The following is a 14135-nucleotide window of genomic DNA, read 5'->3' as shown; positions in this document are numbered from 1 at the left end:
TCCACTCGTTCCACCACATCAGGCTTTTACACTTTTAGACGTGCAGTCTCTGACTGATGTTTACCCTGAGCATGATTACCTCATTAAAAATTTACAGTACAGACCCTCTCACCCCCTCCCACGGAGCAGATGGGGTCCGGTTTCATGTTCTGGTAAACTTTCACTGTGTGGTGTAATCCAGGAACACTCCTTTCACCCTCATCAATAATTACAGCTCATTGATGAAACCTTCAGTGCGCTTTAAGAAGAAGAAGAGTCATGTTTATTGATCCTCGCAGGTTAATTCCTCTCTGGATTTAAACCATCTGTGGCAGTGAACACACACACAGCCAGAGCAGGGGGGCTGTGACCACCTCGGCGCCCGGGGAGGGGCCAGTTTGGGGCAAAAGGGGCCTTGCTCAAGGGCACTTTAGCCATGAATGAATGTTTCCTGTTGGCTCTGGGAATTAAACCCACGATCCTCGGGTCTCACGCGCACTTCTCTTTCCTCAAGGCCACGGCTGCCCCCAACACTGCTTCTCAGATAACGGATGGTCGAGAGCTTTTAGAATAAACGTTTACACATTTTCATTAATTAACATGTTTACCTTTAAGGGGCAGGTGTGGATCAGAGGAGTGAATGTTTGATCCCCTGACTGTCTCCTCCCTCAACAGCTAAAATGCCCTTGAACAAGGAATCTAATGTGTGTTCACTGTGCTCTGATCATAAGTGTGTGTGTGTGCGTGTGTGTGTTTTCATTACCGAGGGGGAGTTCAATGCTAAAGTCCATACTTCATTGTGCTGCTCTGCACTGATGATAAAAGCATGTTTGACCTGAATGCTGCTGATGTTTACAGGTCTTGATGTGGTTCATTTATTTATTCATTCTCTGTAACCCTCATCCAGTTCAGGGTCGCGGTGGGTCCAGAACCTACTTGGAATCATTGGGCGCAAGGCGGGAATACACCCTGGAGGGGGCGCCAGTCCTTCACAGGGCAACACACACACACACACACACACCTACGGACACTTTTGAGTCGCCAATCCACCTACCAACCTGTTTTTGGACCGTGGGAGGAAACTGGAGCAACCGAGGAAACCCACGCAGACACAGGGAGAACACACCACACTCCTCACAGGCAGTCACCCGGAGGAAACCCACACAGACACAGAGAGAACACACCACACTCCTCACAGACAGTCACCCGGAGGAAACCCACTCAGACACAGAGAGAACACACCACACTCCTCACAGACAGTCACCCGGAGGAAACCCACGCAGACACAGAGAGAACACACCACACTCCTCACAGACAGTCACCCGGAGGAAACCCACGCAGACACGGGGAGAACACGCCACACTCCTCACAGACAGTCACCCGGAGGAAACCCACGCAGACACAGAGAGAACACACCACACTCCTCACAGACAGTCACCCGGAGGAAACCCACGCAGACACAGGGAGAACACGTCACACTCCTCACAGACAGTCACCCGGAGCGGGAATCGAACCCACAACCTCCAGGCCCCTGGAGCTGTGTGACTGCGACACCTACCTGTTGCGCTTGACGTGGTACATGTCCTCTTTGATTTCTCTGAGGTATATTACCAGTCTGTTCATTAACGTAACGAGAAGTGAGAAGCTTAATGAGCGATTAAGACCCGTTTGACTTTATGTCGGCTAATGCTGTCAAAACATCAACAGACACGTCTCTGACTGGGTGCCAAGTCAGGTCTGAAGTTGCTGGCTGTTTTTGAGCTTCTTTTATACTGAAAGAAGGCCGACATTAATGGTGGGCAACAAAAATTAATTGCATTTGTTAGAATTTTTCGTATTATTCTTTCTCCTGAAAAAGTTGTTGTACGGAAGAGTCCGTAGGTCGTAGACACCCCCCACTTGGAGGGTAGATGTAGTCTGTGTGCATCTCGGTGGACAATACCGTGAAATTACACCAATTGGCCTAATGGTGGCGCTATAGCTAAGCGCATTTAGGTCCCTCCTTCCTACACCATGAGGCGTAGATTCCTTGTGTCCTGACAAATCAAAAATGGATTAGCCAAAATTAAGCTCCGCCCACTTGGATTTTGAGCTAATTTGCTAAACCTACTTTCGTGAACTAGTCCGTGGATTTTTGTCCAATTCTCTTGTTTACACTCATCATATTAAAATGCTAATGCTAAAATTAAATCTAGAGCTAGTGTACAGTGTTTAGTTGACCCTGATGTAACTTGAGGATAATCTGGTTCGGAGGACCGTGGTGTTGATGTGCTGCTCCGTGATTTGACTTTGGGAGTTCTGAGATGTTCCACCACGACAGGACCACGCACTGAAATTACTCTTGGAGTCTCTCCAGGTGTTTTTTGATCAGGTACTTTATTTAATGATGGACTTTGGACACTCAGAACACTTTCAGCCCCTCACTGTTAACAGACAGAAACATCAGGTTTACCATTTAATCAGAGGGCTTTTATTTTGACAAGATAAATATACAAAAGAAAACAACTGCTGCCAGGTAATCACCAGTATAAACAACTATCCCACATAAGAAACAAAAAAGCAAACAAAAGCCAAAACATATGAGACATCTGCAGCAGGGAGACGTCCACACACAACCGAGAGTAGAGTGCCTACATTACCCACGGTGCACCAGTGCGTCTGTATGTGAACGTCTCACTGTGTCTGACTGAGGCACTAAGGAAGAGGAGAAGGATGAAGAGCACCTACAGGCAGCTGCGGTGCAGTAAGGCTGAAAAGCACATTCACACAAGCAAAACAACTCAGAAAACCCAGTTTAAAGCGACAGTCCCCAGTGCCCTCCTCTCTTTCCGAACACAGAGCGGTTCAGGCGTTTGGAGTCTTAAGGTAGCTGCTTTAAAGGTGCGTTAGGCAATTTCACTGTACTTTCTGTTGGTGTTATTGTAGTTCACCTATCTAGCCACCAGGAGTCACCGGCCCCAAATCCTGACCAGTGCAGCAGTGGACTGAGGTGACTTTCAGGTGCCACACGGGGGGAACTCTGGAAAGACAGCCCCTTCATCTCTGCTCTGAGTGTAGATGTGCTAATGCCGTGGTTATAATAAAGTTTTAATCATGTTCTTCATGTTTTACCGGTTAATTAATAAAATAAAAATCACCTAGTGCTCCTCTAAATGAAGCTAGCAAGCAACCGAAGCGAATTACGAGAACATCACACAAACAAAACCAGTAACCGCTCTGAAGCCACGAACCGGCCTTAAACCGTCTTTTAAAGATAAAAACACGTTGTATTGTCTAGCGCACTCTAAACTGATGAGCTCTGAGGAACCAGGGGGGCACCAGACAGTCGCTTTAATACAGAAGTCTACAATGGTCTGGACAGAGATTTGAGTGCTTCATGCAGTGAGGTGGAGAAACAGCAGTGGCAGCATCACACACAGTAACATTAGTGTTATTCTTAACGTGGCTTTACAATATTCACAAGTAAAACTGTGAATTGAAAATAAATCAAACTGTTTTATTATTACAGCTGCTTCGAGTGCTCCATCAGCCAATCCCAGCGCAGAGAAGGCCCCCTCCAATCGCTCCTGAGGTCTACACCCAAGCAGTCTAGCGTTTAGCAAAGAAAAAGAAAAATAGTCTTTCTGCTGATATTAATATTCACCCAGTGACTGAGGGAGCCACTTACGGCTGAGAGACACAGAGGGAGAGCGTGGGAGACAGAGAGACATAGAGAGAGAGAGACAGGAGATTGTTTTCAGCAGAGAGTGTGTGTGTGTGGAGGAGGCTCATTGAGAGAGTATGTGTTGGTGTAGAAATACATTTGGGGAGTTCCGTTGGACTAAACAGCACCCCTAGAGTCTGACTGTAAAACTGCACTCTCCAGCTCCAGAAAACACCCAGGACACTCCGGCTCAGTTCCGCAGGGCTGCCAGTCTGAAAAACACAACCCAAACACATCACACTGAAGTCCTGGAAAACATTAAACCAACACATTTACCTCAGAGGTCCCAGCCCTTTAGAGTCTTTAGAGCAGAGGCTGACGTGTCTCTCAGAAACAGAAGCTTATATCCCACTCCAAATGAGCTAAACCTTCCCACCTCCAAGTGGTTCCTGCCATATCTCCTGGCAGTTGGCGATTTGTTCACTGGACAAATTAAGAGCTAGCGATCCAAACAACTGGCACACAGCACTGTACAAATTAAACAGGACAGTGGCATCTAACATTGAAGAGTTTTATTTCTTTGGTCACCTCATACAGAAAAACCACCAGTAGCCACTAGATTCATAATGCTTCCTCTTTATCTCCAGACTGTACAGTGTTTGTGGAGAGCTTTATCCAGGAGTTCATTATAGTCTTACTTTGCCTCTAAAGTCAGCTCTGGTCATAAATAAACTGCCACTGAGTCGCCCTCACAGGTATTTTGAAGAGAGACTCAAAATTCTATACATTCTTCACTCTCCAGTCATTTTTCACTGGTGCACTCCATCTTTCCTTCGTGGCAGAGAAGAATCTGACATACCCACATCAGATTTCAGACATTTGAGGTGTTAAGGGAATGGAAATGGACTGGTTCTAGAGAGTTTTAGAAGTTTAAACTTCCTAAAAATATTAGGAAACGGGAATATTTACATTTCTTAAAACAGTTTGCTGACGCTCGTTAATGAGAAAAAACAACAACTTGGTGTTAAGTGTTTTCAAAAAAACAGTGTGAGATACGGCACTGCGCAGTAAAACACCGGTCCGTTTCCTTTCCTCTCTTCAAAACATATGTGAACAGCTAAAAACAACAGCAGTGTGTATTTCCTCCCCAAGTGTGTCCCCGTGAGTCCAGACCCCAGACATGTTTCAGCTGATCGACAACTTCAGGAGTAAGAGAGGAATCTGAGTAATATTTAGTCAGTAATTCCAGTGAACTGTCACTGAGTGGGTCTGGTACCTGCGCGAGAGCTGGTCTTCTTTCTCCTGTGAGCGCACCGAGGTCTCCCCCAGCGAAGTGGCCCCGGCAGGAAGCTCGTTCAGCTGATCCATGACCTCCAGCCCGCTCTCCTCCGCAATCTGCAGAATCAGATCGTCCACCTGCTCCTGCGGCGTCGTCAGAGTGGTGGCGGAACTCATCGAATCTTCCATCACCTACAACACGGACAAAGGGGCACAATTTACAGCCGACAGAGATACAGCGGCGCTACAGACATCAGGGCTCCTCCATTATCTACAGCTTCCGCTAAAATAACGACAATGCAGTCGCCCCCAGGTTGAATCACACCTGAGCTTTAATAGCACCTACAGCTGGCTTTAGTGTAAACACACCGTGTGTCACAGTGATGTAAATGCACATCTGAGGCGAAGGGTTGAAGTCCTGGTTCCTGATACGGCGCCGAGTCCCGTCCACAGTTTGATTGGACCAGTCATGGGTGCATTTTGATGGTCAGGTGTTTACACGTTTAAAATGACGCTCTCTTAAACACTATGGGCTTTATTACTGTCTTTATCTTCTCTGCTTCACTGTAGGACACATCCTAACGATCAGTGATAAGACCCTGGACCCTACAGTGTCCAACTACTCTTTAATCCCTGACCCGAGCGTTCATTCCTGAGAGATACTTACCGAGGTGTGGACGTCCAGATTCTGGACCTGACTTTCAAACTTGTCCATGACGGCAGAGACTTTCTGCAGGTCCATGGAGTTCAGAGCTTTATCCAGAGCTTTAGTCACCTGCGTCATGTTCTTCGTCACCTTACAAACAAACCAACATCTGAATGAGTGAAACAGCACAAACGAAGCAGAAACCTTTACATTACTGACACCAATCACAGGATTGATCATGGACTGAGACCCCGCTGGAGGCTGTGGCTCTGCTCTGGAATAAAGAGTGAATTCATATAAGGACGGATCGTGGTTTTCCAGCTCTAGATCCTGCTCCACATCAGGCTAGAGCAGGGCTTCCCAAAGCGAGGGTCAGGTGCTGCACACACAGGAATTTGTTCTCTGCATTTAAACCAATCCGTGCAGTGAAACACACATTTACACACACACTAGTGAACACTAGGGGGCAGTGAGCAGTGCCTGGAGCGGAGGGCAGCCCTAACCATGGAGCCCAGGGAACAGTTGGGGGTTATGTGCCTTGCTCAAAGGCACTTCAGTCATGACCTGTCGGCTCTGAGGATCGAACCCGCGACCTTCTGGTTACAGCCCTGTTCCCTCACCACCAGGCCACGGCTGCCCGCTATAAATATAAAATTCAAATAGAGAAACGGCCACTCATCCCCTTATTTAAAAGACTCGGACTGACCCCTTTCATGGTGACAGCAGTCTGGACTTTGGAGGCCACAGCATCGACACGGGACGCCATTCGGAGCCAGTTCACACCTTCGTTCTTCTTACGAATTGCGTTCTCAGCGTACACTCGCGCACAGTCCACATTCTTCTGCTGCAGGGCCTGAAACCACACACAGGAAACAGGAAACAGTTATACACGCGTATAAAAGCTTGTTATTTTACCAGAGTAAACACTACACGACTCGATCTGGACGCTGAAATAAAGAGGATATGAGGTCAGTATTTCTCCTGTCCTCACTAAAGCTGCTACTCAGCATGCATTAATAAATCTGTCCCGTCAAACGGGAGCCCCCTGCTGGTCAGGACACTGTAATGCCCTAGAGCCACAGGCCCTCATCACATGACTTTTACATCATCATCGTCTTCCAGTAAGAGGAAACAATTACTGTTCACACACACACACTGAGTCAGGTCTAAATGTGATCCAGACAGGGTGTGTGTGTGAGTGATACGTTCTTATTCACACAGATGCAGGACAAATCACTTCCTCCTTTCAGTCGTTAAGAGACAACAGAACTATGTACGGAGTGGCACTTTGTTTTCGTAATATTCTGCTACTGCTGCTAATTAAGTTTCTTACTCTTGCAGTGTACAGTATTCTGTTCTCCCCCTTCGTGCTCACACTCTTGCCACAAAGGGGCAGTATTCCCTCACACACACCAGCAGGGGACTGGCCTCCAGGAAAACCACACACAGGCCACTCACAGTAATGACAGGGAATGACTTTCCCCCGTCTCATTAACAGAACACCTGTATAGACTTTGTACAACTCACAGGTCAAATGTACATATGTCATTACCTTTTAAATACACCCTGAATATGTCTAAAGCCTTACGTGGACAAGGTCAGTTCCACAGGAGGTGGTGTGGTGGTCCAGCAGGTATCAGAGGACACAGAGCACTGTTTGCTGGATGTTTTTGAGTTGATTGTTCAAGATCTCGGCCATGTGTCTCCTACAGAATCCTGTGAGGGACCGTTTTAACCCAAAGGACTTTACACCTTTTGTTGGCAGAAGCGCTACATTAATCAAATCTGACTAACTGATTGGAGGGCGGCACAGTGGAGCAGCAGGTAGTGTCTCTGTCACAGCTCCAGGGGCCTGGAGGTTGTGGGTTCGAGTCCCGCTCCGGGTGACTGTGAGGAGTGTGGTGTGTTCTCTCTGTGTCTGTGTGGGTTTCCTCCGGGTGACTGTCTGTGAGGAGTTTGGTGTGTTCTCTCTGTGTCTGTGTGGGTTTCCTCCGGGTGACTGTCTGTGAGGAGTGTGGTGTGTTCTCCCTGTGTCTGTGTGGGTTTCCTCCGGGTGACTGTCTGTGAGGAGTTTGGTGTGTTCTCCCTGTGTCTGTGTGGGTTTCCTCCGGGTGACTGTCTGTGAGGAGTGTGGTGTGTTCTCTCTGTGTCTGTGTGGGTTTCCTCCGGGTGACTGTCTGTGAGGAGTGTGGTGTGTTCTCTCTGTGTCTGTGTGGGTTTCCTCCGGGTGACTGTCTGTGAGGAGTGTGGTGTGTTCTCTCTGTGTCTGTGTGGGTTTCCTCCGGGTGACTGTCTGTGAGGAGTGTGGTGTGTTCTCTCTGTGTCTGTGTGGGTTTCCTCCGGGTGACTGTCTGTGAGGAGTGTGGTGTGTTCTCCCTGTGTCTGCGTGGGTTTCCTCCGGGTGACTGAGTCAGTCCATTTTAAAAATCCCTGTTTTTTTTTGTTTCAAACACTTTCTGAAACACATTGTATCTTTGTAAAACTGTCTTTTTGCTACTACAAATTTTTGTTTTTAGAAAGATTCGATTACTTTGTTCAATTAAATGCCCACTGACTACATTTTAAAGGCTAAGCAGCAGCTCTGTGAAAGTGTCAGACAAATAAATACAGTGGAGTTTGAGTTCCTAACTTGTGTTTATTGATCGTCAGAAAACATGTTATTTCTTACTAATTGAGGGAATAAGGTTTAAACGACCGTTGCCCCCCCTCCTCCTTTTCCAACAATATGGGCATGTAAGGACACCAACGAAAGGTGTTCAAGAGCCTCTGTAACATGGAGGTAAACAGGGTAAGGACACTCACTTCGCCTGTTTTAGTTGGTGTTAGTTAACGTTAGCTTGACTCGCTAAACTCGGTGTCTCAGATTATACTCGGCTACGTAGCTGCATTACGGAGGTTTATAGTGTCGGATGAATTCGAGTTCGACTTCGATCACATTTACAAGAATAACGGTACCTCTACATTTGAGTGTAGCTTATTGCTAGGCTATTGTCATGAATAATGTTGGTTATTTAGCTAGATACTGTCATAACAGTCAGTCATAACGGTGTTTTACCGCGGCGTTGTTCGGCTGTTGTCCACCAGTGACGTCACGGTTGCGTTCGAGAATTTCCGTAGAGAGCTCGGGTTTTTCCGTCAGTTTAATAAAATTGTCGGTTTTAAAGCAAATTAAGCTGCTATTTTCATTTTAATTCATACTTATATCTGTCAGTAACTACAATAATGTGGAATATTCATGGAGGTCCATTAAGTGGTGCTTAGCCTTTAAAGAAACAAACACCAGTTTTAAAACAAAGTTAAAACCAAAGTAGAAACAGCTCCTCACTTCACCTTTTTAACTTTAGCTTGCTCTGCCTTTGAGTCCTTTTCAGCTTTTTTAGCCAGTCTCTCTAACTGCTTCGCAGTGAACTGAGGAGAAAAAGGAGAGATTACAGGTTCAAACACAATACAACACCAAAACAACACAACAGTATATTAACACAACAGATACAGACTCGTAAAGAAAGAAACGTGTTCAGATCTCTGAAACTGTACATTCACAAAATAAAGAATAAAAATAACAGTCCTGCAGAGTTTAACGTCCTGTCGATCGAGGTCTGTTCACTGTAAATACGGCGAGGTCTTAAAGAATATAAGAGAAAATACTACACTGCAGACTGCTGCCTGACGTATAGAGGACTGCACTGAACTAAACACTTTCATATCGATGTTCTAATCTCCTCCATTTTCTTTACGTCTGCTTTTACAGAACGTACTGTGGACGTTAAAAGCCACATGTCTGTGTTAATTATTAATGTACTCTAAAGGAAAATGTTTAATTCCCCATAGAGTTTCTATTGAACCGTTCATAATGAAATCTGATGAAGCACATTGAGAGCTGTGGGAGTTCTCTATCACCAAGTGAATTAAAACTATCACTTTTTCCTCTGAATTTAACAATATGGAGTGTGATGTCATGAAATGCAGCTACACGTTCTGTAACGTACCTTTAACTGGAAGAGTGTCTCTGTAGGAATAAAAGACAAATCAGACATTAACACGAGAATTTCAGAATAATGCACTCATTTCAAAGCACTAATGAAAGAATGGAGTGATGCAGCACAAATGTGTTTTGAAAAATTAAAGTAATCTAACTGAAATGATGGATAAAAAGTGGACAAATTACACATGGACAAGAAAGAAAGTTGAATTCTAAGTTCCACCTTAAATGATGCAGCATTTTGGTGTTTTTGTGCCATAATTTAACATGGAATTAATAAAGATTTACTGGGTGTGGGGGCTATTCAACAATTAATTCATGGATTTGTATTTGACGTTTTCTTGGTTTATGTTTCTCTCTCACACACTATTTCAACTTAAATTCATTTTGTGAAGAACCTTTACATAGCATTAATACTGCTAACCTACCCATTAGCATTAATACTGCTAACCTACCCATACCCATTAGCATTAATACTGCTAACCTACCCATTAGCATTAATACTGCTAACCTACCCATTAGCATTAATACTGCTAACCTAACCATACCCATTAACATTAATACTGCTAACCTACCCATACCCATTAGCATTAATACTGCTAACCTACCCATACCCATTAACATTAATACTGCTAACCTACCCATTAGCATTAATACTGCTAACCTACCCATACCCATTAACATTAATACTGCTAACCTACCCATTAGCATTAATACTGCTAACCTACCCATACCCATTAGCATTAATACTGCTAACCTACCCATACCCATTAGCATTAATACTGCTAACCTAACCATACCCATTAGCATTAATACTGCTAACCTACCCATACCCATTAGCATTAATACTGCTAACCTACCCATACCCATTAGCATTAATACTGCTAACCTAAATAAACCATAACTTTATCTACTACCAACAGAACCCTAACATTAACCATATCTACTAACCTACACCAACAGTAACTATTGCTAACTTTACCTTATTCCTACCCATAACCATTACAGGTAAACTGGCAACTCTCCCTGAAATGATGTTGTCAGTCGCAGGAACAGAACTATTTAAGGTGGAACTGATGTTTTTAATACGAAGTTAAGGTCGTCCCTGTGTTGACAGACGCTGAGAAGCGGGTCTTTATCATTAGACACTACGTGTATGTTTTTGTGAATTACGCAGGTTACAGACAGACGCTGATGTTTTGAACTGTAGCTGATAAACCGTGTGTTTTAATGAGGCGCGAAGAAGCTCTTCTTTCCGCCGCTGTTTCCGACATAAACACGGGTTCATCGCCGACTCCCGCCCGTTCTTACCGTCCATATCCGCCTACCGCTGGGACCCCGGGCCTCGCTGTTCCTGCAGGAGTTACACCTATTTAAACCTATTTCTCTGGAGTTTGTTTGTGTTGTTTTTGCTGTTGCTCCTCTGCCTCTTTTCTCTCTTCCGGGTTCAGAGCTTTGCGAGAGCACGCATCTCGTGACATCAGACGCTTGCGTGCGTGAGATAGCTGCGTGTTTAATGACGTCACAAACGGAATCACAGGGAAATACAACGAACATTATCGCACAGTAACACACCAACATACAACCCCTGATCTACACAGATTTACAACATTGATTTACAGGGCTCTGAATACGATGTAAGTTTGTGAAAATTCATGTGTGCTTATTCTCCATTAAGTTTTTATATATTTAGGCAATTTAGGGGTTATTTTGGGCATCAAAAGGCAACAGAACCAGTTTTTGAACAGTTAAAGGACTACGTAGAGAAGATTTTACAGTAAAACCATTAACATGGAGCAGCAGGTAGTGTCACTGTCACAGCTCCAGGGTCCTGAAAGTTGTGGGTTCGAGTCTGTGAGGAGTGTGGTGTGTTCTCTCTGTGTCTGCGTGGGTTTCCTCCGGGTGACTGTCTGTGAGGAGTGTGGTGTGTTCTCCCTGTGTCTGCGTGGGTTTCCTCCGGGTGACTGTCTGTGAGGAGTGTGGTGTGTTCTCTCTGTGTCTGCGTGGGTTTCCTCCGGGTGACTGTCTGTGAGGAGTGTGGTGTGTTCTCTCTGTGTCTGTGTGGGTTTCCTCCGGGTGACTGTCTGTGAGGAGTGTGGTGTGTTCTCTCTGTGTCTGTGTGGGTTTCCTCCGGGTGACTGTCTGTGAGGAGTGTGGTGTGTTCTCCCTGTGTCTGCGTGGGTTTCCTCCGGGTGACTGTCTGAGGAGTGTGGTGTGTTCTCTCTGTGTCTGTGTGGGTTTCCTCCGGGTGACTGTCTGTGAGGAGTGTGGTGTGTTCTCTCTGTGTCTGCGTGGGTTTCCTCCGGGTGACTGTCTGTGAGGAGTGTGGGGCAGCCAGAGTAAGAAGAAGAAACTGGGAAAGTTCATATTAAAGATGTAAAATTATTCATATTTTTACTACAATATTTTACAGTGACACTGACGTGGTGGTGGTGTGTTAGTGTGTGTTGTGCTGGTGTAGAGTGGATCAGACACAGCAGTGCTGCTGGAGTTTTTAAACCCTGTGTCCACTCTCTGTCCACTCTGTGAGACACTCCTCCCTCGTTGGTCCACCTTGTAGATGTAGAGTCAGAGACCTTAAGATAGATGTATCAGCAGTTCTGCCCCTTCACTGTGTCACTGTGATCATCTCCGGGCTGCTGATCCAAGCCAGATCACTGCGGCTCCTGTTTCATACCTCAGATCCTTCTTTAACCTCATCCTTATCTTGGACATCATTTGTTTTGAAGTCAGAGTGAAAACCAGACAGCTTCCTGACCGCCTAGTTTCCAGGTCTGAACCTGAATGGAGTTAACCCCTGGATTAGGGCCTGAGGACTCAGACGGACGGAGGGAGTAGACGGAGGGAGGAGACGGAGGGAGGGAGGGAGGACAGTAGGGAGGAGACGGAGGGAGGAGACGGAGGGAGGAGACGGAGGAGACGGAGGGAGGGGCCGAGGCACTGGATCTTGCTCATTTAATCTGAGCGTCAAACCATGCGCACACACTCTGTCTGATGGGGAATGGGGTCTGCAGCCGGCAAAACAGCCGAAAACACAGGTAAGAGAGTCTCAGCGTTTAAACTCGTGTCTGTGGCTGATTACTGCTGCCTCTATCAGTGTGTACTGCTGTAAAAATGAACGTGATGTAAGAAGTACATTGGGAAATTGTACGTATTCTTCACAGACACACATCACTCTTTTATTAATGGATAGAAAATACTTCAAGGCGAAAAGAAAGAAATAACGACAAACACAAAGGTAGCAATCAGTTTAAAGGATTAAAGTTAACTCTTTCAGGGATAAAACGCTTTATTTTAAATACAGTGACTGTACTCTTCAGTTTGAATGGACTCTAATGGATCGATAATGTCCAATATACACCATAACAGCCATAACATAATGACCACCTTCTCAGTTTCTACACTCAATCACTCTGTACTTCCACAGTTACACACTGCAGTCCATCTGTTGCTCTGCATACTTTATTACCCCCCCTTCCCCCCTGTTCCTCAGCGCTCAGGACCCCCACAGAGCAGGTGTGATGTGGTGGTGGATCATTCTCAGCGCTGCAGTGACACTGACGTGGTGGTGGTGTGTTAGTGTGTGTTGTGCTGGTGTAGACTGGATCAGACACAGCAGTGCTGCTGGAGTGTGTGGACAGGTGGTCGTGTTGAATAAGTCCGACACCAACCCCAAATCTATCCACATTAAAAGCCCAAGGTTAATTGTGTTACACAGTTGTGTAGATGACGGAGATTCCTCACTGGATCTGTGGTGCCTGGCTCTGTTTGTGGCACAGCAAGTACAGCTCCTTTAAATTGGATTGAGATAAGCTTTAATCGTTCTGCAGCGGCAACGCGACATCAGCGATTAACCCAGTTTCACACCTGACGAGGAAAAGGCTGCACTGTTACTGTATTTACACCTGGACATCGCCTCAGATCCTCCACCTCATCCACTACAGTCTCAGCATCCCGATGAACTTACAGAGTACACGATACGTCTTTCTGGATTCAGGACACCTCAGCGTATGAGAGAATATACTCTCCTCCCTCGTTGGTCCACCTTGTAGATGTAGAGTCAGAGACAGTAGCTCATCTGTCGCTGCACAGTGTGTGTCGCTCGTCCTCTAGTCCTTCATCAGTGACACAGGACGCTGTCGGCTGGATGTTTTTGGTCGGTGGACTGTTCTCAGTTCAGACACTGAAGGGTTTAAAAACTCCAGCAGCACTGCTGTGTCTGATCCACTCTACACCAGCACAACACACACTAACACACCACCACCACGTCAGTGTCACTGCAGCGCTGAGAATGATCCACCACCACATCACACCTGCTCTGTGGGGGTCCTGAGCGCTGAGGAACAGGGAGAGAGAGTCTGTAACTGTAGAACAATACGCTGCTGCTGTACGGTCAGTGGAGCTGAGACAGTGGACAGTTTAGAAACAAGGAGGAAGATGTCATGCTTTGGCCAATGGTTGAGTGATTTTCTAAATAAACATCTAAACTAAATTCAGAGAAACTGAAAGAGAAAGAGAGAGGGACTCTGTGTGTGTGTGTGTGTGTGAGAGAGAGAGAGAGATTGAGAGACAGAGAGAGAGAGAGAGAGATTGAGAGACAGATTGAGAGA

At 45.8% G+C, this 14135-nt stretch overlaps 1 protein-coding gene across 1 annotated transcript; it reads right to left on the bottom strand.

The window, feature by feature from the left end:
• Nucleotides 1-2463: 2463 nt before the first annotated feature.
• chmp1a (charged multivesicular body protein 1A) lies at nt 2464-10974 on the bottom strand. Its single transcript, XM_066649778.1, has 7 exons — nt 10837-10974; nt 9533-9552; nt 8877-8954; nt 6253-6399; nt 5568-5696; nt 4899-5092; nt 2464-3894 (listed from the first exon to the last, which is right to left on the bottom strand). Exons 1-7 carry the CDS (start codon nt 10841-10843, stop codon nt 3873-3875), a joined length of 597 nt encoding a protein of 198 aa, XP_066505875.1. The 5' UTR covers nt 10844-10974; the 3' UTR covers nt 2464-3872.
• Between the last annotated feature and the right edge of the window lie 3161 nt (nt 10975-14135).

The sequence above is a fragment of the Hoplias malabaricus genome, chromosome 17 (genome assembly GCF_029633855.1).
Source record: "Hoplias malabaricus isolate fHopMal1 chromosome 17, fHopMal1.hap1, whole genome shotgun sequence".
NCBI lineage: Eukaryota > Metazoa > Chordata > Actinopteri > Characiformes > Erythrinidae > Hoplias > Hoplias malabaricus.
The sequence above is the reverse complement of the archived record's forward strand: the minus strand, read 5'-3'. Positions and strand labels throughout refer to the sequence as shown.